Source organism: Rhinopithecus roxellana, chromosome 6, assembly GCF_007565055.1.
Source record: "Rhinopithecus roxellana isolate Shanxi Qingling chromosome 6, ASM756505v1, whole genome shotgun sequence".
In the NCBI taxonomy this organism is placed as follows: Eukaryota; Metazoa; Chordata; class Mammalia; order Primates; family Cercopithecidae; genus Rhinopithecus; species Rhinopithecus roxellana.
In genome coordinates, this window is record NC_044554.1 from 109,463,315 (window position 1) to 109,491,061 (window position 27,747).

At 52.9% G+C, this 27,747-nt stretch overlaps 1 protein-coding gene across 3 annotated transcripts in view; it reads right to left on the bottom strand.

Moving 5' to 3' along the window:
• Positions 1-27,747, bottom strand: part of PRKAG2 (protein kinase AMP-activated non-catalytic subunit gamma 2) — a 322,654-nt gene that overhangs the window by 173,944 nt on the left and 120,963 nt on the right. The window contains exon 1 of one of the 3 annotated variants that reach the window (XM_010384047.2): positions 19,173-19,582. The exons of the other annotated variants lie outside the window; for them this stretch is intronic. Within the exon in view, the coding sequence (XP_010382349.1) occupies positions 19,173-19,266 (94 nt within the window). The 5' untranslated portion in view covers positions 19,267-19,582. Of the gene's footprint in view, positions 1-19,172; positions 19,583-27,747 lie in introns of those variants that run through there. 3 annotated transcript variants of the gene reach the window in all.

The window sequence follows — 27,747 nt, forward strand, 5'->3', positions numbered from 1 at the left end:
CATCCTTGGCTCCTCTTTTCCTAGGTCTCTGCCTCCCAAAAAGTGGAAAACGGAAGTCTGCAGGTGGGAAAGACATCCTGCGCAGCCTGCCCACTCCTCTCCTCCACGGAGGAAGAACTGCAGAAATTCTGTGCTAGTCACTGTCTCTTTCTGCGTCCACAGCCCTGGCTCTGATGGGTGGACCACAGTGACGTTGTGCGTCTCCTTGGCTAAATGTCAGTTTAGAATCGGTGTTCTGTCATCTCCAATACCCTTTCCCTAATGCCCAGTTGCCCTGGTAAAAGCCATAAGTCCCTTTGGGGAAGAATGGGAGAGGTTAACAGTATACATTTTTGGTAGTGCAGTAGAGTCCTTCTTCAAGGGTACCCAGCCTCCCTTCCACTCAAAGGGTTCTGGATCTGGAAACTGGCTCAAGCCTAAGAATTGATTGAAGGACCACGACGCATTCGAGCTAGACTTTTGTTCACTTGGCCTACTCTTCTGCTTATACAGATCAAGTTAGAATGTAGTAGGCGTCCCATCGATTTCACTTCTTTTTTTTTTTTTTTTTCTTTTGAGACGGAGTCTCGCTCTGTCACCCAGGCTAGAGTGCAGTGGTCAGATCTCGGCTCACTGCAAGCTCTGCCTCCCGGGTTTACGCCATTCTCCTGCCTTGGCCTCCCGAGTAGCTGGGACTACAGGTGCCCGCCACCTCGCCCGGCTTTTTTTGTATTTTTTAGTAGAGACGGGGTTTCACCATGTTAGCCAGGATGGTCTTGATCTCCTGACCTTGTGATCCGCCCATCTCGGCCTCCCACAGTGCTGGGACTACAGGCTTGAGCCACTGCGCCCGGCCATCGATTTCACTTCTAAGAACATGGTGGTGAACTGGCCCAGGCCCTAGGTCACATGACCCACCCCGAGGCGTCCAGTCTGACGCTCTTGATGGCTGCTTGGCCTCTGCTTTCACCGATGGGCCACACCTGCCTTGCCTTTGGTGATTGTTTCCACGTGGCCCCTGCCACGCTGGGACCCAGATCCTTCCACTTCATTTAGGATCCCCCTGGTCAGTGGCAGTAGGTCCCCCTGTGATTTCCAACCTACAAGGAGCTCTTGCAGGGCACTGGGCTCCCTCAGCAGAGTCTTAGTGAAAGGCGTGTGAGTGGTGGGTGAGTTGATCTCAAATGGCAAATCCTCTCCAGTCTCCCTAAGCCATGACGCCTCCCTCTACAGCAGACCCAGGCGGTTCTGGTGTTTCAACTCCACTCAACATGGGCCACCTTCGGGTCCACGTTTCAGCCAATCCACCTGTGGAGCCTGAAGCAGCTCCATCGTGGGGGTGAATCCTCCACTTTGGTTTCTGATCAACCCCGGTTCCAGCTGATCTATTGTTCCTGTATAAGAGCAGGTACTCCCAATAAATCCTGCCCTTAGGGCAAATCAACCTTGATAAACTCCACGGTAAATCCTGCCCTTAGGCATATTCCTACACCGTCCCTCTGGAGCACCATACCCTTGCCCTATGTATAGAAGCCCTGGGTCTGGGGGGTGATGGCGGGGACCTACCTGTCTTGTGGTCGCCCAAGACCACACTTCTGCCAAGTTCCACCCCAAAAAATCACCCTGTAACAACATACATGAATTTGTCTTATCTTGTTCTTTGGTTTCTGGGCTCTTTCTGCATTTGGGGGTCACTTTGCATACAGGGCCCTTTCACAGACACAGCCGGACAGACTGCAGGGCCCTTCCAGCTCCCAGTCCCTTTGTCATCCTCTCAGCAAACCCAAGGATGGGCGTCTCCACAGTGAGTCTGTCGGCCCTGTTGTCCCTCAGAGGTTGCACCTGCTCCTGTTCTCCCCTCCTGAGGAAGGGGGTGACTGGTGACTTGCCAACGCAGGAAGGTTCCTGCAGGCCATGCTGCTCAGAGCCCTAGGATGGGAACTCCTGCGTGGGTCCTTGGAGGGTAGAGATGGTGCTGGCTCACTTCTGTCTCCAGGTCCCGATGTTGCCCTCCCAGGCACTCCCTCCCAGGCTTCTTGGGCACCCTTGCTTCCCTCTTTCCAAAGGACCCTGTGCTCTCGGCCCCTGCGCAGGCTATGCTGGGGTTCCAGAGCTTGCACACTCCCTAGCCAGAGCAACTGCCTGCCCACCCCACAAGTACTGCTGTCTGCACCGCGCTCCCTCCTGCTCGGGCTCCAAGTGCCGACTTGCAGAGCCCTTGGGAGTGACAGTGGAACAGAGGGTGGCACCGGGACCAGAAAGCAGCCCCTGAGCCTGGACTTCTACCTTCAGAAACTCCGACAGTGGGGACTCGAGGCGCGGCGGGGCTGCGCACTGTGTCCCAGCTCCTCCTCAGTGCCCAAGGGGGCTGCCACCGTGGCCGTGAGCTCAGGGGAGGCCTCCCAACCCTGGCCTGTGGATGCATCGATCCCCTTCACTGCGCCTGACCTGACTACTCCTGCCCCTTCAAGGGCCAACAGGAGCCAGGTCCACCCTGCCTCAAAGGGCCTGCGATCTCCCTGCCAAGCGCAATGATACAAAGAGCAGGCGGGAAGCAACCCACGCATCCATCCACGGATGAACAAAATGTGGTCCACGTGCACGCAGAATATTAGCCTTCAAAAGGAGGGGATCCTGCCACCCGCCACACACACACGAAGCACATCCGTGTGGACATGATGCTTGAGGGAAATAGGCCAGTCACAAACAGACAAATACTGTCTGATTCCGCTGACGAGAGGTCCCTGGAGTCATCGAATGCATAGAGACAGGAAGTAGAAGGGTGGTCTCCAGGGGCTGGGGAGGAGCATGGGGAGGCAGGGTTGATGGGCCAGAGTTTAAGTGTTGCAGGATGAAAAGGGTTCCGGGGACGGATGGATGGCTGCACAGCCATGGGAGGGTACTTAATGCTACTGAGCTGTATACTTAAAGATGGGTACGTTGGTAAATTTTATGTTATGCATATTTACCACAGTGGGAAAAAAAAAAAAAAAAAAACCAGGCTGGGTGTGGTGGCCATTTACCATTCCACAGAAGAGCTAATATCAAGAAACCAAACAAAACCTAGGCAAAAATACAATTATTTATCATTTGTATTCAATTGTATACAGACAGTTCATACCAGACAGGAGAAGACAGACAAGGCTTGAAGCGCGGGGAAGACCTCAGTGCCCCGGGCCCCCGAGGCTGGTCTGCACCCTGCCTGTGCCCTTTCTGCCACTGGTGGGAGAAGAAAGAGGCCGGGAGGAGCTATGTCACTGTACCTCGAAATGCCGGCGGCTGAGCAGGTTGGGCCCTCCCCCACTTTGATTTTCTTTGATTTTTTCTATCCTAGGGATGAAGGTGATCTATTTTTAGTGTAGAGGCTGGTATAAGGAGTTGCTATAGCGACAGCTGGTGGTTACAAACCAGGTCCTGCTACAGATCCCATGAATAAATCCCAAGGCTGAGCCCGAGGAAGGAGGCAGCCTCAGAGACAGAACTCCCTCTCCATGGGGGTCCCACCTGCTGTCTTCATGGTGTGTCCTTCATAGGCAGCATCTAAGTCCTGCTAGTGGGGAAGCAGCTCAGGATATGGGGCGCTGGGCACTGCCCATCAGAGGAACCGAGGGCTTCAGCAGAAATGCATGCTGAGCCTCTACTACCAGGTGAGGCAAAGCACCTGCATGTGTGCAGAGCCGGATGGTGGCAGAAGAGGGCTGGCATGCAGGGCGCCAGGTTAGGAAGCCTGGGGAAGTGAAGACACAGCACCTGCTTATAGAATCACCAGAGAGGCAGGACACACACACACACGCGCGCGCACACGCACACACACGCACACGCGCACACACGCACACACACGCACGCACACGCACGCGCACACGCACACACGCACGCACACACACGCACACACACACGCGCGTGCACACACACACGCACGCAGAGCTGATGCCACATTATTTACTATGGCTGCGTGCGTGCATACCCTACTACCAGCAATCTTAGTACAAGTCCAACAGAAAGGCACGCCAATCCACAAGAGTGTGCTTCACAGCACTCTGTCACAGCCCCGACTGGAAACCACGGAGTCCATTAACCACTGGATGGATGCAGGAGTTGTGGTCTGTGCAGACAGGGGAGGGTTCTGCAGCAATGAAATGGAGTTGAACTTCAACACCGCACACAGGCACGGCTGCATCTCACAAAGTGCAAGTAAAAGAAGCCAGACAAAAAAGATCACGTAAATTCAAAACCACACAATGCCAGTCTTGAGGGGACGTAGCTGGGAGAGAGTGTGGGGAGCTTCTGGGGTGCTGGCTCCATGAGTGTGTTCAGTTTGTGCAAATTCATCATCTATGATCTGTGCTCTCCTCCATATGCTTAATACTTCAGCAAATTTTGCCTCAAACATTTTTAGAAGTTAGGATGGCATTGTTAGTCAAGTATCAAAAAGGTGATACTGGCCAGGTGCAGTGGCTCATGCCTACAATCCCAGCACTTTGGGAGGCCGAGGTGGGCGGATCACCTGAGGTCAGGAGTTCAAGACCAGTCTGACCAACATGGTGAAATCCCATACTAAAAATACAAAATTAGCCGGGCATGGTGGCACACACCTGTAATCCCAGATACTCAGGAAGCTGAGGTAGGAGAATCGCTTGAACCCAGGAGGCGGAGGTTACGGTGAGCCAAGATCACGTCATTGTACGCCAGCCTGGGCAGCAAGAGTGAAACTCCATCTCAAAAAAAAAAAAAAAAAAGTAACACTTAAAGGTATTTGGTGTTGGTGGGCTTTGAGGCAGACCTGCCTGTGGGAGACTGGGACCTCCAGGAGGAGGCAGGGCCCTATGCCCCTCCAGGCTGTAATGAGTACAGAGGCAGAAGCACCCAGCCGTTGGGATGGGGGGGACCCCCAGGCGAGCCACCAGCAGCCATAGGAGCCCCGTGGTAGAGGAAGGCAGGCTGGGGTAGCAGGAGACCAGAGCTGGGGTGACCCTGGGCGGGGACTCCGGAAGGCTCGGAAGCTGAGGCTGATCACCCTCCAGGCTGGCACACCTCGGGGATGCCTGGCCCATGGGTGCCCACCTGGAGACACAGGGGTTTGCTTTTTTCTGTGCTGCCAACTGGACATCCCTCCTCAGGGTCACTGGCCACAGCTGATCAGAGGTCACCCCAGACTGCAGCCACTCCCTTTCCATCAGCCTTAGCTATTCTGTGATCAAAACCAGGGCTGGCCAGGCCCAGGAGCGAGAAGCAGGGAGGGCGGAGGGGCCTTCAGGCCCTGTATCCCCTGGGAGGCGCAGGGCAGCCCGGGGCAGCAGCTGGAGTGTGGGTGAGGAGTGTGGCAGAGGGCGGATGTTCTGCTGCTGCTGCAGGAGAGGGGCCTACCTCACGGGAAGCCCCATAGGGAAGAGTGACCATCACCCACGGGCACCACTGCCGGGAGGTGGGCTGAGGGGCTCCTCCTCTTCTGCCCATCTGCTGCTGCCAGGTGTCACGGACACATCTCTTGGCCTCTCTGGGCCTCAGTTTCCCCATCTGTAAGAGGGGAGCACCACCTCCACCACCGACTTGACCTGCCTTAACAGAGTTATCAAAGGTAAAAACATAGTAGAAGCCGCGCCATGTAGTATCATCATCAGCGGCTGAGGGTGGCGTCGCCCCAGGCCAGCACTCACGGCCCTGGCCACATTCTGGTCTCAGCCTCCCTTCCCCAAATGGCCTTCCTTCCTCTGCATCCCTAAATGATGGACTCCATGTAGCCCCCAGTCCTCGCCTGGCTGCTGCATAGCCTCTTCCCCCTCACGTCTGTCTCTCAAGGCACAAAACGCAGCTCCCCACATGTGGCCTGGGCTGGAGTCACGCCAGCCCACAGGGATGGGGCTGCCATCACCAAATGGCAGGAGGTACAGGGAGGGCTGCTCCAGGGGTCCCTCTCTCAGGGACAGTGAAGGAAAAGTGACATAGAATCTCTGGAAGACAATTGCTCACAGGAGAGACCGCCCTTGGTCCACACAAGGCAAAGCCTGTAGCTCTCCCACACCACAATCTCCTGACACTCCACCCCTGCTCAGACCCCTTCCCCAGCCTGGCAATCAAGGGTTTCTAGAGCCTGGCCTTGTCTTCTCTTTCTGGACTTTTCTTTGACTGCTCCCCTCCCAGGTCTCTACCCATTCAGCCTTACCCACAGGGCCCAGCAGAGATGTCATCCCCAATCTCACTGAGCCCCAGAGCACGTCACATCAACAGCTATTGCTGGGGCCTTCTCTTTAGCCAGGTGTTCCTTAACCCCCAGCTAAACTACAAGCTGCTATGAGCCATGTTCTGTAGGTCTTCATTTGCAGAGCCAGCCTGACACACAGGCATCCTAAATATATTTATCAGACTAAGTATTCTGTAGGCGTTTGGCTTATCCGATGGTATGCATGCAGTCAGATACGTGTCACAAAGGCACCAGGTTGATAAGGAGCCTGTCCTTCATGGCCTACTTCCCAGCTAGACACAGGTACCCAAAAAGCCAGTCTGAAGTTCACCGTGCACCTGCAGCTGAAACGGCATACCCATGTCTCCATGGGTGAACGCTTCTCAAACTAAGTCATTTAAAAGTCCCCAGAGAGGGATACGGCAATTTCAAGAAAATGATCTCTTTGTATACTGATAATGGTCTGGCTCTGTGTCCCCACCCAAATCTCATCTTGAATTGTAATCCCCATAATCCCTACGTGTCAACAGCGGGACCTGGTGGGAGGTGATTGGATCATGGGGGAGGTTTCTCCCATGCTGTTCTCGTGATAATGAGTGAGTTCTCACAAAATCTGATGGTTTTACAAGTATTTGACGGTTCCTCCTACACATAGGTTCTTCTCTCTCGCCAGCCACCATGTAAGACGTGCCTCTTCCCCTTGCTCCATGATTCTGTTTCCTGAGGTCTCCCCAGTCATGCAGGACTGTGAGCCAATTAAACCTCTTTCCTTTATAAATTACCCAGTCTCGGGTATTTCTTTATAGCAACGTAAGAACTGACTAATAGATACACTAAGGCATCAACTGGTCTAATTTTATTTTAGTCTAAATTTGGAATATCAGAGTTTTCTGAAAGTGAGTCTGCTTGCAGTACAGTGAACACACAGCTCTAGGTCACATGGAAGGGGACAAAGGTCCCTGGGGGTGACCTCGGAGACCAGCCTCATCCCAGTCCTGGCATCCCTCACCCCGCACCTCATCATCCTCAGTCTAAAGGAGCCGAGACCACACACGGGGAGAAGCTCAACACCCCAACCCCACTTCACCCCACCTCACTCAGTGGTTCAGTCACCAAGTAATTATTAAGCGCCTAGTATGGATCAAGTTCTGTGCTAGGCTGTATCAGTTAGGATAAAGTTTGTCTGCATTTAACAAAGGAATCCAAAATTAAAACAGCTTAAGGAAGAAAGATATTTCTTTTTCTTTCACATAAAAGACACCTGATAGGTAGGCAGTCCAGGACCATGATGGAAACTTCACAGTGGTAACCTAGGCACCTATCTTTTTCTCCACTAACCTCGGCATGTGCCTTCTCTTCTTGGCAGTCACTCTAAGGTCCAAGGTGGCTGCTGCAGCTCCAACCATCACATCTACATCCAAGACAAGGGGAAAAAAGTGACAAGGAGGGACTCACCTCCTCTTTTAAGAGCTTTCCCATAAGTCTCAAAAGCTCACTGAATACTCAAGTCCCATGGCCACTGGGGCACATGCACTGCCACACAACACACATGAAACCTGGGGTCTTGCTATTGAAGAAGACAGGGAACATGAATGTGGATAACAAATAGCAATCTGGCACAGGCAGAGGGAAGAATGAGACAGTCTCCGCACCTGAGGAGTTTAACGAGGGGCCCCCATTAGACAGACCTGATGCAAGTTATCATTTAACCGCAAACATGGCTGGCATAGTGGCAGGCACTGGAGTGCCCAGGAGAGTCTGGAAACACCGGGAGGGGTGGTGGACTTGGAGGAGGAGGGCAGCAGGAAGGGCCTTTAGGCCAGGGGAAAGCACACTCAGCCCCATCCTCCTTTATGACCTTCTTAGGCTGGTGGCGGAGCTGGAAGGGACCCCTCTCAGCCACGTGACCTGAGCAGTGGCTCTCCTGAGCCTCCCGCAGATGCCTGGGGGGCCGCTGGAATCTCGGCCCCAGCACTTAGCACCAAGCAATGCGGAGGTGCAGTGGGGACCATGTTGGGCCCAGGAACCCTGGAAGGGTAGCTGCGGGCCCGATGTCGCCGAGAAAACCCACTGTGCCCTTCATCTGCTGCCCTTAACCAGCCCCTGCCCTTCAGGCTGAGCCCACACTTACAAGCCCAGACTCATTTCCATAGGAGAGTCGGGAGCAGGGACACCCTGGGGGAGGGGTGTGACTGGATAGGCACCTGCCGAGGACACACCCGTGCTGTCTGGGCAACTCCTTTGAGTGGTCCCCACCTACCAGGCTGCCCCTGCTACAGGAATGTCCCCAGGGCTGTGTTCCCGCTACTCCGTCCCCTCCCTCCTGCCATGGCCGCTTCGCTCCTCAGGGCCTGCTCTTGCCCAGACCTCGACTGGACTTGGGGCTTGTGTGTCCCCCTGCCGCCTCCACGGTGCACCCTCTCTTCCTGTTCATGGACAGAGGGGAAGCAAGACTTGTTCTATCAGGCACCTACCCTGGATATGGATCTGGGTGCTAGGAATATGGTGTGGAACCAGGATGAGAACCAGGGAGAAGAGCACAGAACTGAAACTCCAGGGAGGGCTGAGGGGCTCGAAACCAAGCTGGAGTCGGGTGGTAAACTGAGAGCCCGCTGGAAGGATCCTTGGCATCACAACATCTCTTCTGCACCTTGCCAGGTTCACAGGGTGACGCCTCATCTTCAGTGGGCCCTGTGTTCAGCCTGGCCTCGCCTTCCTGTCACTCTCATGCAAAGAGAAGGCCACCATTAGGTGCGTCCCAGACTCCAGGCAGCACTGGGTTATGTTTGTACCCACGGTGGCAGGGTAGTTTTCAGAACGCCTCCATCCCCGTCCCGATCCCGGGCCCATCCGGATCCCTGACCCATCCTCCAGCCACTGTCAGAGCGGACTGCGGGTTCTAGGAAGCGGCATTAGCGGCAAATGGGAGACAGAGGCACCCACAAGTCTGCTGCTGCCGCTCACATTGGCGTTTTCTGCAGCCTGGAGCTGGGTGGGCGAGGACCTGAGGCAGCCCTGCCAGGAGCAGATGGCCCTTTAGCTCGGTCTCAGGCGTCAAAGGCATCCCCAGGCCACACAGTAGGTGTCTTTAAAGAAAGGGAACTGGTCTCATCTTGGCTGAGAAACACATCCCCAGAGGAGAAGGCTGAGCTGCTGGGGGTGTGAGGCCCAGAGAAGAGTCCAGAGCATCTGGGCTTAGGGACGCCAGCCCCGCTCCCTAGGCCCTCCCTGCCTGGAGACTCGGCTTGGCTCAGAGGAAAGTGGACTCCCTAGCCAGCTGGGGCCCCAGACACTCAGAAACAAAAGGTGAAGAGAACAAGTGAGCACCGTGGGGAGCGCCATCTTGCATGAACTCCGTTTCCTTATTTTCTGCGTTCTTGGTGCTCTGGCACCTTGGAGCCCTGCTGACTGGAGAGCGATGGGTGCTCCCAGGGTCAGTCAGTTCTTAGAGATGGCAAGGGGCTCACTGGGAGCCCACCTTTGATGTGCAAACCAACCAACCCAGAGCCCGTGCTGCCACTCGCCTATCTAGCTCTTACGGCCAGGAGGCAATGCTCCCTGCGTAATCATGCCAGGGCCCAGGACCAGATAACTCGAGACGGTCCCCACGCCCAGAGCCCACCAAAATGACCCACACTCGCCAGTTCTAAGCCTGCACACTCTGCCTCGTTGTCCCTTCAGACGCCGCAGCGAAGACTCTGGCCGCACTCTTGCCTCACTCCTCTGCCTCTCGACAGACCCTGCTGATTCCCCAGGCCCCTCCCCTGCCATGGCATGGCCCTTGGGAACTGTGAGTAACAAGCTATCTTTTTCATGGCAGCTGTCTCCTGATCTGCTGGCCTCACCATACCTGAATAACAAAACCTCTGTTTTAGAACACATCTCCCCATTGTCCATACCAGGCAGCTACCTTTTCCTTTGCTCTGAACTAGCAGACATGAACATGTTCTAAAACACACAACATACTCACTCACTCACTCACTCACTCAATAAACTACTTGTCAGGCACGGCGCGGTGGCTCACGCTTGTAATCCCAGCACTTTGGGAGGCCAAGGTGGGCAGATCACTTGAGGTCAGGCATTTGAAACCAGCCTGGCCAACATGGTGAAACCCCGTCTCTACTAAAAATACAAAAATTAGCTGGGCATGGTGGCACATGCCTGTAATCCCAGCTACTCGGGAGATTGAAGCAGGAGAATCACTGGAATCTGGGAGGCGGAGGTTGCAGTGAACCGAGATCGCGCCATTGCACTCCAGCCTAGGTGACAGAGTGAGACTCCGTCTCAATTAAAAAAAAAAAATTGCTTGTCAAAATAAGTGCTTCAAGGAAAACATGCATTTAAATCTAACAGGATTTTTGGAAACCCTGGATGGAGCCCGCCCTGCTGACACGGCTTCCCAGAGCCTCCCTTTCCCGGGTGCTGGCTACTGAGACACAGTCAACACCAGGCCACCAGGAGCCCACAGCTTAGAATTCAGCCATCGGGGGTATTGTTCTCTGGCTGTTTCAGGCTTGTCTCCTGCACAAAGCAGGAAATGTCTGGAAGGGAGGAACCAGACATTATTTGCATGATGGACACAAAAGTTACGGAAAGGCTGAAAATACATGAAGCTGAGCCCCAGTCGTGTAATCACTCATTTGCTGTTCATTGATGAACTCACTAGCATTAGCTGATTTGTTATCTCTTCCAGCCAAAAGTGGGGCCCAGTCAAGCATCTTAGTGACGTGAGTCATCAAAACTTCCTCCTGGGTCTGCTTTGAGCCCCACCTTCTTCCTCCTGCAGCAGTCCTCTTAGCCTTGGGGCCCTGGGGCGGATGCCCGGACACTCCCCCAGCAGGCTGCTTTCCAGAGGCCACTGCGCTGCTCAGCTCCGGGGGCCGTCCTCCCTGAATCCCTCCAGGCCCAGCAGAGTGTTTGACCAGGGGCCTGACCAGAAGGGGAGACGCCACCTCCTGGGGGCTTGCACCCCAACCAGCACCACTGTCATGAGACACCCGGAGGCCAGCAGTCCCGGGGCCTGGGTGGAGAACACACAGAAGCACCAGAGACTGCCTCGCCCTCAGGGAACATTCACGTTGATTTATGCTGAGAGCACCAGGACTTTGCCTATTTTTTTTCTTCTCAATCACTAAAAGACAAATTATTACCGCAGGGCAGAATTCATCTTGCTCTCTGAATGTACCAAGTGCTCATTCTCATCTGGAAGTTGGAAGCCTGAGTGACCATCCTCAGGTGCCGAGGCTCCCTGGGCCCATGCACATGCCCTGAGCGAGGTCCTGTCTCATAGGATGGGGGTGACAGAGCAGCAGGGGCTGGCCAGCACCCAACCAGGCTGCGGCCCCAACCCCAGGTCACCAAGCCATGGGGGTTTCTCTGTCACCGTCCAGAGTCGCTATTTTAAAAATATACCCCCTTTCGAATCTCCTTTCTCCCTGTTTCATTATTTACCCCTTCAAGCTCTGAAATCTTGCCCTTTCGTCTTTGGATCCTTTCAGACGCTGCAGTCCTGGAACCGTTTGTCCAGTGTCCAGCTTCTCTGCTCAGAACCTGGGCTCTCCCAGAGGGCAGCTGCTCCCAGAGCCACGCCACTGTCAGGACAGCTCACCTCTCACAGCCCTGATGAGCACTCCTGCGAGAGCATGTACCTCGCTGATGCCCCACCAGCGCCCAGCCCTGTCCACAGGCGATGCTCACCTGTTTATGAGGCTTTAGTCTTCCTGATACACAGAGCAGCAGCTCTGGGTGACTGGGATGGAGGCAGAAAAGGGAAAGGGGCACTTGACTGTGACATCCAAGGACACGCACCAGAGCTGCTTTGCTCCCCTGCCACCCTGTGAGGTAACAGCTGCCTGACCTGCTGAGTGACTCCGGGAGTCCTCCGGGAGCAGCACCTCCGGGAGAGCTGGGCCACTTGTCCAGGGTTCCGCCAGGCAGCGCTTGGTGACGGTGACGTAGGGAGAACAGGCAGATGGGTAATGAGCTTTTCCAGGCATGGATGAGAGTGGGGCGGACAGCGGGTGGCAGGCGGGCCTCACGGAATCCACAGCTGGGAGTGGAACGTCCTCAGATTGTGTGAACACTGCCTCATCATCCCAAATGCCTCTCTACTCACTGGCTACAGTGTCCGAAATCCCCCAAAGACCCATCCTCACAAACAAGGACGCTACACGCCAGGAGTCTTCTGTTTGGACACATCCAGCAGAAAAGCGGGCGCCAGGGCTGGACGGTTTTGGGTAGGGACTGGCAAAAGGAGAGGTGGGTGGGGGCTAGGGCAGGGCCTTGGAGCTAAAGGGGTTGGGGGAGGGACAGGCTCAGCCCCAGCTCTGTCCTCGCTCCACTGTGCCTTGGGCAGGCCCAGTCCTCAGCCTATCCATGCTCAAGACCCCAGAGGGCCTTCATCTCAAGGAGGTGTGATCCAGAGCCCTCCCATGATCCACAAGAGGGGCATACGCTGGCTGCTGTGCCTGGCCTCAGCCTCATCTCCTATCTGCCAGAGACAGGCTCCTGTGGCTCTGCCTCCTGCCATCCAGCGCCGCAGGCCTCTCAGAGTCCCTAGAACACACCGCAGGCTCCCTCCTGGGGCCTGGCCTCTCCAGCTCTCAGAAGGGTCTGAGCAGAGGCATGCACACAGCCCTCTCCCCATCACCCAATGAACTGACCCCTCCCCCTGCCTCCAACGGCATCACCACCACCTGACCTGACAATGAAAACACGTTTGCCCATCGAAACAAGGCAGACTCAAAAGGACAAACACTATGTGACTCTATCTCTATGAGGTCCCTGGAGTTATCGCATTCGTAGAAAGTAGAACGGCGCTTGCCAGGGGCTGGGGCCAGGGGAGTCGGGAGTTAGGGCTGAGAGGAGACAGTTTCAGCTGTGGGTGATGGAAGAACTGGCAGGTGGGAATGCCTACACAATAATGGGAATGCATACGTGAAATGGCGAAGATGGTACATTCGTGTTATGTACATCTGACCACAATTAAAATCCTCTCATTCATCTGCCCACCCTCACCAGCCCGTGTGCCTCCGAGGGTGCACGTGTCTCTCACTCACTGCTGCCCCTAGTATGGAAACAGCAGCTGGCACAAAGACCCTGAGGACGCATTGTTAACCCTGGAAGACGGATGCTTTTATACTATTCTCCCTACTTCTGTATTCTTTTGAAAATTTCTGGCCAGGTGTGGTGGCTCACACCTGTCATCCTAGCACTTTGGGAGGCCAACGTGGAGGATCGCTTGAGCCCTGCAGTTCGAGACCACCCTGGGCAACACAGGGAAACTCTCTTTTTAAAAATAAATTTAATAAGTAAAAAAGAAAATTTCTATTGGAAAAAGACAAACACATATTGGGATATTTCAGGGCAAAACCAATCGAGACACCAGCAGCCAGGTCAGCAGATGGGCACCAGAGGCAGTGTGAGGACCATGAGGGGTGAGGAGGAGCAAGGGGGCTGGATGGGGGCAGGATAAACCACAGGCTTCTCAGGCCTGTCCTCTGCTGAGGTGAAGAGCACGAGATAGTCCCCGCAGGGCCACACTCAGCCAAGGGTGGGAGAGCCATGGCACATGGTATTGGGGTGACCTGAATGTTCTGGGCCAGGAAGGATGCTGGCGTTCTGGTCAGGAAGCCATTGCATAGTCATGTGGCATGGGCTCATGGAAGGGGAGGTGGGTATAAGGTGCAAGCGTCCTCAGAGGATGTGGTCTCCAGGCTTACTGGGACCCTGGGCACCCAAGGATGAAACACCATCTTCCTGACACACTCCTTGCACTCCTGGCTCCAGTGCTGGCCTGCAGAAAGGAGCCTTTAAGATGCTAAATGGTTTTTATTTAATTACTGTCCTATAATTGCAGAGGGTGAAAGTGCTACTACAGTTATTGCTCTTTGATCTGATTAATATAATCCTTTCCTAATCTTCCTTCTACATTTTTATTATTGTTGCCACACACCCTTTGTCGACATAATCTGGATTTCTCTTTGCCAAAGAGGCCGAAAGAAAGGCTTAGCCAAGCTCGTCACTTGTCTATCGCCTGGAGCCTGGAAGCTGGAGTGGGGAGCGTCCCTTCTGTGCCAGACACAGCCTCCCTGCCTGGCTCTGCAGCCAGAGAAGGGTAGGGGCTGAGTGCTTCTGAGTCAGAGCTTCCAGGGGGCTGTCACAAGGCTGGCGGGTGAACATTTCCAGCGAATGTCATGGGCTTTCCAGTGGAAATGCCATCTACAGCAATTACAAATGGACCTGGTGACTCTGGGGCTGCGGGCCTTGATTTGATGGTTGTGGGGAGAGCTGTGTGTGTGTGTGTGTGCACAGGTACATGACATGTGTGTGCGGATGTATATCTCTTGACCTGGGGAACCGCAGGGAAGCCCCCGGATGAAACAGGGTGCACCTTGTCCCCGGGGGAGCAGCTCCACGCTGAGTTAAGGCAGAGGAGCCTGCAGTTCCTGGATAAGACACAGCCACAGAGGACACCCAATGGATGGGAGGGACCTGTGCTGACTGCCTAGGTGGGTGTCCCGTGGAGAGGAAGGACGAGAAGTCAAAGACAGGGATTTCATGACCCTCACAGAAGCTTTCTCAGGGAGAAGAGGTCTCATCTAAGATTTTTGTTTGTTTGTTGAGACAGTGTCTCGCTCTGTCTTCCAGGCTGGAGTGCAGTGGTGCAATCTGGGCCCACTTCAACCTCTGCCTTGTGGGCTCAAGTGATCCTCCCACCTTACCCTCCCCAGTAGCTGGGACTGCAGGTGCACACCACCACACCCAACTAACTATTTTTTTGTAGAGAAGGGGTTTTGCCATGTTGCCCAAGTTGGTCTCAAACTCCTGGGCTTAAGCACTCCTCGACCTGCCTCAACCTACTAAAGTGTTGGGATCACAGGCAAGAGCCACAGCACCTGGCTTTTTTTTTTTTTTTTTTGAGACAGGGTCTAGTTCTGTCACCCAGGCTGGAGTGCAGTGGCATGATCACTGCTCACTGCAACCTTGACCTCCCCAGGCTTAAGCAATCCTCCCAACTCAGCCTTCCAATTAGCTGGGGCTACTGACATGCACCAGTACACCTGGCTAGTCGTATTTTTTGTAGAGATGGGGTTTTGCCACATTGTCCAGGCTGGTCCCAAACTCCTGGGCTCAAGCGATCTATGCACCTCCGCCTCCCAAAGTGCTGGGATGACAGGCACGAGTCACCGAACCCAGCCCTGAGATTATTTTAGCTCCAGGAATAACTGTATGAAGGAGAGGGCATTGCTGAGAGGGAATTTAAAACACAAAACCGGCCGGGCACGGTGGCTCAAGCCTGTAATCCCAGCACTTTGGGAGGCCGAGAGGGGCGGATCACGAGGTCAGGAGATCGAGACCATCCTGGCTAACACGGTGAAACCCCGTCTCTACTAAAAATACAAAAAAAAAAACCTAGCCAGGCGAGGTGGTGGGCGCCTGTAGTCCCAGCTACTCAGGAGGCTGAGGCAGGAGAATGGCGTGAACCCGGGAGGCGGAGCTTGCAGTGAGCTGAGATCCGGCCACCGCACTCCAGCCTGGGTGACAGAGCAAGACTCCGTCTCAAAAAAAAAAAAAAAAAAAAAAAAACAAAAAAAACCCAAAACACACACAAAACCCTGAAGCAATCCTTCCTGGCGAACAGGGAGTGACCCTGGGCTGGAACATTTTCCAGCCATGACAGAGCCAGGGATTTTTATGGAGAAGCTGTGATACTACAAGGCCTCGGGTTAGAGCTACAGACCGAGCTCCTGAGACATCGCCCCTGTCCACGAGCAGCCAGGAGATCACAGAAAAGGCACCCAGGGTGGTTTTTCTTTTCTTTTTTTTTCTGAGACAGAGTCTCACTGTTATCACCTGGGCTGGAGTGCAAATGGCACAATCTCGGCTCACTGCAACCTTTGCCTCCCTGGTTTCAGCAATTCTCCTGTCTCAGTCTCCCGAGTAGCTGGGATTACAGGCACCTGCCAACACGCCTGGCCAATTTTTGTATTTTTAGTAGAGACAAGGTTTCATCATGTTGACCAGGTTGATTTCAAACTCCTGACCTCAGGTGATCCACCTGCCTCCGCCTCCCAAAGTGCTGGGATTACAGTTGTAAGCCACCGCGCCCGGCCCTCAGGGTGGTTTTCTAGACAGTGATCATTCAGCTGGGTCTTGAGAAATGGGTAAAGTTTAGACAGGCACAGGCTTGGGAGGGAGGGTTTGGTCAACACTCTTGGACTGTTTTTCCTCACTCAGTGTATCCACACCCAACACTGTCTGTGCAGCACAGGGCTCCCGCCTCCCACCCAGCCTAGCTCTTGGCTCTTCTCACTGGGACACTAACCCAAGTCAGACATACTATTCACCCAGGTCCCTGGGTGCCTGCCGCCTAAGAGGAGCCTCAGCCTGAGCAGGGGCGGTGGCCTCTAGCTGCTTCCCAAATTCCAGAGGAAGGCTCTGGAGGGACCTCCGATTTTCTTGACCCTGTGGTCAGAGCTGGCATCTGCATCCAGGCTCTTACAAAACTTGGTTGAGATGCAAATATTATTTTTGATCTCAGAAGCGTAGGAGACAGGATGACAGCCAACCGTTAAACACAAGTGAGGAAGCCGCTGTCTGGCACATAATAGGCCCTTAATAATGGGCCTGTCCATCCCCATTAGCAAAACCAGGTTTTCAGTTCATAACAGGTTCTGGTTTAATTCTACAGTATATAAGTGTTTATTACTTTATTACTTAAATAAGAGTCATCTTTTTAGACCATGTCAATGAGCCTCCCGTCTAGGATTCCATCCCTCCTCTTCCTGCTCAGGGCTGGGCGTCCTATTTCTGTGCACAGTCACTTTTTTTTTTTTTTTTTTTTTGAGGGTCTTGCTCTGACTCCCAGGCTGGAGTGCAGTGATATGGTTAGAAATCACTGTAGCCTTCACATCCCAGGCTCAAGCGATCTTCCCACTTCAGCTTTCTGAGTAGCTGGGGCCATGGGTGTGCACCACCATGCCTGCCTAATTTTTTATTTTTTTTGTAGAGAGGGGTCTCATGACGTTGCCCAGGCTGGTTTCGCAACTCCTAGGCTCAAGCAATCCTCCCACCTCAACCTCCCAAAGTGCTGGGAATACAGGTTTGAGCCACCGTGCCTGGCCTATACTCACCTACATGTGATCCCCCCGCCTTAGCCTCCCGAGTAGCTGGGACTCTACTTGATTAGACGTTGCTCTCTAGTTCTCTTTATGAGACTTTCTTCTTCACAAGATTGAACACCCTCTGGGTTCAAGAACTGCTGCCTCTTTCACCTGCTCCCCCCAAGGACTCAGCACGCTCTGAGCCTGCAGAGGCTCCCAGGAGTGCTGGCTGAAGTGGATGTAGCAAGAAATACAGGCAGATTTTAAATTTATCTTTTTCTTTTTATGCTCTTCCAGTTTTCATTTACAGTTCAGAAGTTTTGCCAAAGTCACCTCCCTGTTACACACAGTGACAATATTTTTCCACTTAACACATCACATTCCAGTCAGGGGACACGGCTTCATGTACCCCCGAGCCTCATCTTTACTCATCCCCTGGGTTGTGTCTCCCCAGCCCTGGTGAAACTGAGCCGATAAATGATAGCACTGGCATGGGGGTTCTGCTGTTCCATCTTGCAGTGGGCTCTTCAGAAATAACCTATGCCATGCAAGCAGTAATGCCAGAAATGGGCCGACTCTGATTTGTTTTTTTTTTTTAGACAGGGTCTAGTTTTGTCACCCAGGTTGGAGTATAGTGGCTTGATCGCAACTCACTGCAGCCTCGACCTCCTGAGCTCAAGGCAGCCTCCCATCTCAGCCTCCTGAGTAGCTGGGACTACAGGCATGTGCCACCATGCTTGGCTAATTTTTTAATTTTTTTGTAGAGACAAGGTCTCACTATGTTGCCCAGGCTTGTCTCAAACTCCTGGGTTCAAGTGATTCTTCCTCCTTGGCCTCCCGAAGTCCTGGGATTATAGGCCCAGACAAAATCTGATTTTTTTTTTTTTTAGGCCGAGTCTTGCTCTGTTGCCCAGGCTGAAGTGCAGTGGTGTGACCTGGGCTCATTGCAACCTCTACCTCCCGGGTTCAAGCGATTCTCCTGTCTCAGTCTCCCAAGTAGCTGGGACTATAGGTGCATGCCACCATGCCCAGTTAATTTTTTGTAGTTTTGGTAGAGACAGGTTTTCACCATCTTGGCCAGGCTGATCTCAAACTCCTGACCTCAGGTGATCCGCCTGCCTTGGTCTCCCAAAGTGCTGGGATTACAGGCATGAGTCAACGCGCCCGGCCTGATTCTTAATAAATGAAATCTGCCATCTAATTTTGAGTGGGCAGGTCTTAACCAGGTGTGGAGCTAAGAAAGCTTTGGAATTGACCTGTGTGGCTGCAGACAGACAAGGGCAAAACCCACTCCAAGTCTGCAGGTCCTTGGAAATACTGAACCACACATGCTTCACCACCTGTTCCATTTGCCCAGACCCCAACCCCCTGCACATGAAGGAGCTGCAGAAGTTGCCAGAGACCAGGGAGACCACAATGCAAGCTTCTCCCTATGGGGCGCAAATTAGGCAGGTGTTTCCCCTCCCACATTAGCCCATGATCTGTCAGATTACCCCGCTACAGAACCTGGGAAGAAGACCTCTTTCTTCCTGACCTCCAATAGATTCCTCTAAACACGCACGTTTCGTTTTTAACCGCTGAAAACAACAGTGCCAATCCACTCTTACTTTTCCCCGAGCCACAGTTTTTGCATAAATGAATGACAATCCAATCCATCACTAGCCTCCCGGGGCCAGGTGGGGCAAGAAAGGAAACAGCTTCGGAGAGTATTGTCAGGCGGCTCTCCACAACAGCACTGCCAACAGCAAGGAAACACTTCCCACGTATTCCTCTAACCACTGCCTGACGTTATACCCCCGTTGGAAGGGAGTGGCTGGAAACAGCTACTGCTTAGGAGGGTGTGCACACACGCCATGGGGTTCCCTCCCAAGGACAGACCACCAGGGGCTCGGGAATGGGCAGAGTCCTACCGAAAAGGCCATGGGGCTCCGACTGGCGCCTCTCCGTGCTTCGATTTTGGTCCTTGTGTTTCTTGTTGCTCCTGAGACTCCCAAAGCGCCTCATGGGTAGCTGTGGCCACAGCAGTGGCGACAGGTGAACATATCAGGGCCCACAGAACCGGTGTCAGCCCCAGGTGGCAGCGAGCCAGAGGAGCATCAGCCCGACAGGCACGGGGCACCCCAAAAGCTCACAGTGGCAGCCTGTGCTCAGGTGACAACCCGGGTCCAAGCGTCCTCACCAGGGGGTCTTCAGGGCGACCTCACCGCAGCCCCAGAGTCTGTGAGGCGCCAGGGAGTGGAGCCGTCCTGACTGGGCTGCACCTCCGGCCACAGCAGCTGGAGCGTCAGCTCGGCTGTCCTTAAGTAGCAAGAAGCTGCCGGAAGCGCAAACAGACCTTCGCGGGGGATTTGTTGATGTAGTTAAGGTCAGCTGCTCACTGATACTCTCCAGGGCTTTTTTTTTTTTCTCCTTAAAATTAAAAAAAAGGAGGGAAGACCAGATAGGCAAAGGAGGCACAAGCCTGCAAGTCATGTGCAGCCGTGCATGATGTCTCTTTAAACAGACTGTAAAAGGAAACCACCCTGGGCAGACAATTCTTGGCACCAATTGGCCGGAGCACATTCCCATTGTGACATGACATCACACAACTATTTTGATTCATGGGTTCCAGGGCCCCACGGGGTCAGAAGGCTCCGGCTGCTGCTGGGTGGAGAAGCTACACAAGTCCCTGGGCTGGAAATTGCTGAATCTACTTTGACTCACGGTTCCACTCAATGGAAGTAGCAGCGCCGTCTTCAAGGAGGGGATACGGCTGCCCGACTGGAATTTAAGGGAAGGCCTTCAGCAAATGCGTAATTTGAGCTCTGGACTTGCTGAGAATTGCAGCATGACAGAGCTGGAAGAGATTTTAGAGAGATCTAGTCCAACTCCCTTCTATGACAGATGGGGAAACAGGTTCAGGACAGGGAGGTGACTTCCCCAAGATCCTGTGGCCAATGGTAGAACCAGGACTGGCGTTTTAATCTCCTTGACTCCTAAGCCAAACCGCTGATCAAATAAAATCTAAAACATTTATAATTTGTATATGTTTTGCAACTAATAAAACAAACTTTGGAAGCACAAGACAGAAGAAAAAATCCTCAACTTTTTGGCTGATAGCCTCACTAAAGTTATCTAAAGTATCAGAAAGTTACTTCCCATTTCTGAACCTCAGTTTCCCCCTCAGTGAACTAAGACAAGACCAGGTCGTTTTAGGATTTAGTCTAGGACCACGCACAGTGGCTCACGCCTGTAATCTCAGTACTTTGGGAGGCTGAGGTGGGAGGATGGCTTGAGCCTAGGAGTTCAAGACCAGCCAGGGCAACATAATGAAACCCACATCTCTATTAAAAAAAAAAAAAGAGAGAGAGAGAGAGATTTAGCCTAGTTCCAACAGTCTGAACCTCTCACAGTAATTGATTCTTCTCAAATGACTATGCACATGAGGAGGAGACGTTGTCAGACCAGTTAAATAACCCCTGAGCTAAAGATTAGTAGCCCCGGTTCTCCTGGCTGCCCATTAGGGTGGGATAACCTCCCAAAACTGCAACACCATCAGTTTCTTCAGTGGAATTGTTATTATCTACGGTTCATCCGAAAACGAGGGGATGGGGTGTGGAGTGGAAGCACCCCAGCAACTTGCCACTGGAGCCCAGGCCTCCTCAGGAACCACGGGTCCAGCCTCCCAACTTGGGTCTGGCTGCTTTTCATGCCTTTTCTCTCGCCTCTTTCATTTGCAGGGCTAAGTGCCACTGGAGTTGTTGGCCCAGTCACTGCAGATGCCTGATGAGATAAAGATGGCTCCAGGCTAGGACGGTAGGAGGGAGACCAAGGGAAGTCTTCGATTCTATCCCTGTGAGATGAACCCCTGGAATCTCAGCTCCCACCCCAGATCTGCCACTCCCATGGGGCTTCCATCCACAGAAGCCAGAGACGCCTCAGATCTGCCATTCCCACAGGGTTAGCATCCACAGAAGCCAGGGATGTCCCAGATCTGCCACTCCCAATGGGGCCCAGCATCCACAGAAGCCAGGGACATCCCAGATCTGCCACTCCCACGAGGCCTCCACCCACAGAGACCAAAGACCACAGGGCCAGCATCCACAGAAGTCAGACATGTCCCAGATCTGCCATTCCCATGGGGCCACCATCCACAGAAGTCAGAGATACCCACATCTGCCATTCCCACAGGCCCAGCATTCACAGAAACCAGACGTGTCCCAGATCTGCCACTCCCATGGGGCCACCATCCACAGAAGCCAGGGATGTCCCAGATCTGCCACTCCCATGGGGCCAGCATCCACAGAAGTCAAACATGTCCCAGATCTGCCATTCCCACAGGGTTAGCATCCACAGAAGCCAGGGATGTCCCAGATCTGCCACTCCCATGGGGTCACCATCCACAGAAGCCAGAGGCGCCCCAGATCTGCCACTCCCACAGGCCCAGCATTCACAGAAACCAGACGTGTCCCAGATCTGCCACTGCCATGGGGCCACCATCCACAGAAGCCAGAGATGCCCAGATCTGCCACTGCCATGGGGCCTCCATCCACAGGGGACACACTCCAGCTCCCAAGAAGCCTGGTCGGCCCTGGCATGGCTCCTGTGTGACTGGAACTGGTTCTAGCACTTCAGATGCCATTGACTGGTAGAGCAACTGCTCACATGATTGGACCTGACCCATTCTGTCAAGATGTGTGAGTCTGTCCTTCCCCGCCTAGGGGACCTGGCCCATCTCTGTCTAGAGTGACCTCATAGTCATACCATTGCTTAGCAGATCAAGAAACTACGGTCTCAACTTTTCTCGTGCAATTTCTACCAAATGGACCAAGTGACAACTGTCTACTTGGTGCTGTGCTGAATGTTGTAAGGTCAGGAAGTCCTACAAGGCATGACCCAGCCTTCATTCATTCATTCATTCATTCATTCATTCATTCATTCATTATATTGAGACAGAATTTTGCTCTTGTTGCCCAGGCTGGAGTGCAATGGCACAATCTGCAGCCTCCGCCTCCTGGGTTCAAGTGATCCTCCCACCTCAGCCTCACAAGTGGCTGGGACTACAGGTGCACGCCACCACACCCAGGTAATTTTTGTATTTTTTGTGGAGATGGGGTTTTGCCATGTTGCCCAGCCTGGTCTCAAACTCCTGTGGATGGTGGCCCCATGGGAGTGGCCTTAAGTGATCCACCTGCCTCGGCCTCCCGAAGTGCTGGGATTACAGGTGTGAGCCACCATACCTGGCTGGAATTTTCTAACCTACCCGCTTTCGTTTACACCATTTGCCCTGCCTCCTAAGCCCGTGGTTTTCAGCTCTGCCTGCTGAAACCCTGTAAAACCCTTACAGCCCAATTCAGAGACCATGCCTTCCCCCAAGTGAAACCTCCCTCATCACTCCCCAAAGAAGGGACTTTTCCCTCCTTTGAAAGACTTTAGCTCTTCAACTCTATATGTGAATGTGGCCCTTACCACAGAGAAGACTGGGAACCCCAAAAAGGTAGGGGCCCAGGCCTCACTCATCGTGAGGATCTCCCAAGCCTCCAGCAAGGCATCTACTTTGGGAGGCACTGGACAGTCACCCTGAACCCCTGCAGTCCCTCCAGCTGCCCCTGCTCCCTGGTGGAGACAACTGGAGGGGCTACACAGCCAGGCTCCTCCCAGGCTGCTGGTTAGCTGCAGCCAACAGTGGGCACAGCAGACGCCAGAAGGAGGGAGGAGCTGAGGCCGTCATAGCCCCCTACATCCCTGCAGAGTCACTCTGGCCTCACTGCGTCATCTCCCAAGGGAAGAATTCAGCTCCTCTCAGAGAAACCCTTCCCCAGCCTTCTGTCTTGGGTCAGGGACCCTCTCCTTCATCGTTCGGGCACAGCACTGGCAGCAGCCCTGCTGATACGAACCCGAGTTACTGCACCAGCCCTGGGGGTTCCTGGCAGCCTGCCCACACCTTTGAGAGTAGTGTCTTTACTCAATTCTCCTCCAATGATCCAAAAAGTTCAGTGTGCCTCCTTTCTCCTGCTGGGACTGATAGATAGATATGGGGATCAGATATTTGCAGCACGGATGCATGAATGAACACAGAAAATAGGTCTTGCTCTCAGTGACTTTGCGAATGAGCTGGAGACAAAGATAAACAATGCTAACTGCATGCAAAAGCTGTTAAGTATGTGAGCCGTGGCTGTAAGTGTCGCCAGCACAAAGGAAGGAGAGGAGAAGGCCTGTGTGGCCCTGCCTGGAGAAGGGGAACTTGAGATGGGCCTTCGGGGTTGGCGGGTGTGAAGAAGAGGGGAGAACCCAGGCCAGGCCAAATCAACACCTGGAGTGGGGGACCCCAGCCTTCAGAAACAGGCCACAAAATCTACCGCCAGCTGGGTCCTCAATATACTGTTGGATTATTTCTGTTGTTAAATATAGTAGCCCAAACTTACTGTGATTAAATTCTGGAAGTAGGTAAGTTTAGGAATTTCATGTTTAGATGTCTTTTTCTTTTCTTTCTAAAAAATCAGCTTCTAACAAAAATTGTTTTCTCAAGTTAAAAATAAAATAACACCCAGTGCGGTGGCTTACACCTGTAATCCCAGCACTTTGGGAGGCTGAGGCGGGAGGATTGCTTGAGCCCGGGAGGTCGAGGCTCTAGAGAGCCATGATCCTGCCACTGCACATCAGCCTGGGTGACAGAGTGCGACCCTGTCTCAAAAAATAAAACAAAACAAAACAAAATAAAATAAAACAAAGCAAAACATCTTTATGAAAAGACCTGAACAAGTATCCCAATAAGAAAGAGGCAGATTTGATTAAAAGGAAAATGAAGAGGTTTTGTTTAAGCCAGTGTACTATTCTTACACTATATAATACAACGGACAGCAAGAACATTTCAAGGCCGGTTGCAGTGGCTCACACCTATAATCCCAGCACTTTGGGAGGCCGAGGCAGGCAGATCACCTGAGGTTGGGAGTTCAAGACCAGCCTGACCAACACGGTGAAACTCCGTCTCTACTAAAAAACAAAATTAGCTGGGCATGGTGGCACATGCCTGTAATCCCAGCTATTAAGGAGGCTGAGGCAGGAGAATCACTTGAACTGGGAGGTAGAGGTTGTGGTGAGCCGAGATCGTGCCATTGCACTCCAGCCTGGGCAACAAGACCAAAACTCTGTCTCAAAAAAACAAAAACAAAAACAAAAACAAACAAAACAAAAAAAAAAAGAACATTTCAAAGTTTAGTGACTGAAGGTAAATGTATTTAAATTTGTGTGGAAAATAACCAGCAACTTAGGCAGGCCTGATGGTTCCGTGCTTGAGTTTAAATGGTCATTCATTCAACAGGTAGTTATTAAACCTCTAGCAAGTGTACAGGGCAGTTGTTGATTGAAGGGATGAGGTACTACAAATAATTCAGAGACATTCCTGTCCTCTAAGAAGCATATTTTATTAGTAACATAATAACTCCCATTTACTGAATGCCTACCATATGCCAGCTGGGGTGCTGGTCACCTTACAGCTATTATTTTATTTCATTCTTCCCACACATGAGCAGGGCAGGTATAATTAACAACATTTCATTGAAAGACGAAAAACTGAGGGTCAGAGAACTAGTTTGACCAGGATGGCACAGCTGGCAAGTTGACAGAAGATGGACTTGCCCCCTCATGTGGACCCCTGATTCTCAAATTCACATCCTTCCACTATTCCATACTTTCTTTCTCATCGATGTGCACAGGAAAATTCGGCAGCCATTCAACACCCTAGCCTGAATCCCACAGGACTCCAGAGGACCACTGTGGACTGAAGGGATTTGGAAAATAATTTCTCTCTACATCTTGAGTTTTGATTTCAGGCTGGGAAATTAAAAGGCAAAAGAAGCAGCATGTTTAAAAATCCTGATTATGGCGCATGCCTGTAATCCCAGCACTTTGGGAGGCCGAGGCGGGTGGATCAAGAGGTCAAGAGATCAAGACAATCGTGGCCAACATGGTGAAACCCTGTCTTTACCAAAAATGCAAAAATTAGCTGGGTGTAGTGGTGTGCACCTGTAGTCCCAGCTACTCGAGAAGCTGAGGCAGGAGAATCACTTGAACCCGGGAGGCGGAGGTTGCAGTGAACGGAGATTGTGCCACTGCACTCCAGCCTGTGCAACAGAGCGAGATTTCATCTCAAAAAAAAAAAAAAAGTCCTTATTTGCATTAAAGCCATCTCGTAACACAGACTGGACGAGTCAGGTGACCTGCCACGTGGGTACAACATGCTCTGGAAGCACAAAGCCAGCCGCTTCCTCCCCGAGGCCACTTCTAGGTGCCCGAGCATAGAGGTGGGGCACAAAAAACTTCTCACTGCTGGGGTCTTTCTGTTTGACTCACACATGCCTGAAATTCCTTACATGAGGGACAAATCTTTGGATCCCATGATTAGTGATGAACACTGGTGGGCTGGGAGAGGTGGCGCCTTCCCATTGCAGGGCAGGGGCTGAGGACCCGTTCTTTGGCACATGTGGGTAGGGGAAAGTTGACCACTCACAGGCGGACAGGGACGCCAAACCCCCTCTTCTGTTTCTGCCAGCCGATGGTCCCACATGAATACAGGGGAAACTCGCTGCCACACCTGTGACTCCGCTCAGAGTTCGTTCTGACAGAATGCTTTCCACACTCAGAATTCTTTTTTGAAGGGAGGGGCTGAAAAAGGAAGGAAGGAATGGCTCCCAAATAGGAACTGTATTTTCTAATGTATTTTTAAAGGGCCAGGGCCTTTTTGGATCACAGTTTAAAACTCACACCCCTGGTTGGTGCTGCAACCCAAAGCCTGGCACGGGACCAGGTAACTGGGGTGCCAGATGCCTTTATCTCTTAGCAGTGCCCCGTGCTGTGTGGCCAAGGCTTCCAGGTCACCATTCCGACACCAGGTTTATAAGATCTGGGAAGGGGTGACATCAGAGTTCAGCTCATTCAACGCATGTTCTATACATGTGTCTTCTGGTGGCTGTTCTTTAGATTTCTGACTACAAACCTACCTTTGACAACTCGAAAAATAAAACAGTGTGGAAGAACACCACCACGAGGCGTTTCATACTGTTAGTGTGCTTCATTGTTTTCTGGCTTTTGGTTTAATTTCCTCCCCAGTGAGACTGAAAGCTCCCCCATGGCAGGGATCTCACCCACAGAAGAAAGGAAAGGAGCGCTTACTGAGTTCCTCCAGGTGACTCAGGAGCAGCACGGTGGGCCAGGGAACAGCAAGCCAGCTGCTGCTCCACGCTTGGCATCCCTGGGAGCAGCATGTCCTGTTCCTGGGGGACACTTTTGCGGCTGTTCTGGAGCCGGGGAGTTTGTGCTGACTGCACCCCTGCCCTCGGCAGGGCTTCAGGCTTGGCCAGCCAGGGCTGGGCTGCAGGAGGCCATGGCACTGGGTCCCGTTCACTCTAATACTTGGATTTTACCAGGTGTGCCAGCACCCCCCATCTGGATGCTGCAAAACATTCCACAGCCAGACTGTGCACTATACAGCGGAGCTGGGGGCGAGAGAGGTGAGGAAGGAGAAGTCAGGGGAACTGCAGACGGGCTCGCAGATGGAGCGTGGTCACCCCTGCTTCCTGCGCATTAGGATAAATGGTGCGAAGGTGCCCACCCTTCCACGAGAGAGACGTGATGGCGCTCCTGTGGCTCTGATAGGTAACCCCCACCCCCAGACTCTGGTGACCTAAAACGTGTGAGTAAACCCTTTAATCGCTGGAGGTTCTCCACCGGTGCCCCGGGGGCCACGTTCCAAGGCATGAGAGAAGTGCTAGGACATGTGGCACATGTTGTCCCACTAACCTGGTGCTAGTCCAGGCTGCAGGTTGGAGCCCCACCCCAGCCTTGTCACCTGGTGAATGGGACTCTGGGTCTCTGTTGCAGACACCATGGTTGGTGCCCAGCCTCCACTTGTTCCCCACCCCACCCCTGCAGTGGGTGTCTGAGAGCCGAGGGCCTCATCAGGCCAAACTGCCTCCTCCTCCAGGCAGCCCATGAATACCCACAGGGTCAAGCCCCTTGAAGCTCACCCTATCTCTGGACTTCCAATTATATCAAAACCAAATTTTTGAAAAGACCTCAAGCTTTCCTTCTCATCAAAGCCACTTTGCATGTTATGTGAAGCTGCAAATAGTTTCCTTGAAGTTGTCACTGGGGACCCAGATGAGAGAAAAGTCACTGAGACTCGATGTAACCACCCTCCCTCCACACGCCTCCATTCATTCATGAGACTGGCGCTTCCCAGGGCAGGGCTGCTGAGGCCTGGGAGCCGACCGAGAGATCTGCCAGCAGAGCAGGGCAGCGGGACCCCTAGTCACCCACACCCTGCAGCTGTACAGAGCTGGAGACTTTGCCCACAGCGGTTTCCTACATTCTTCTCAACCACGCTGTATGGTAGGGAGGCCAGCCATGACTATTCGGTTCAAGAAATAAAATTTTTTAAAAACCCAGGAGTTCAGAGGTGCTCAATGATTTGCCCAGTATCTGTGGGCAGCCTGTGGGATTGTGGGG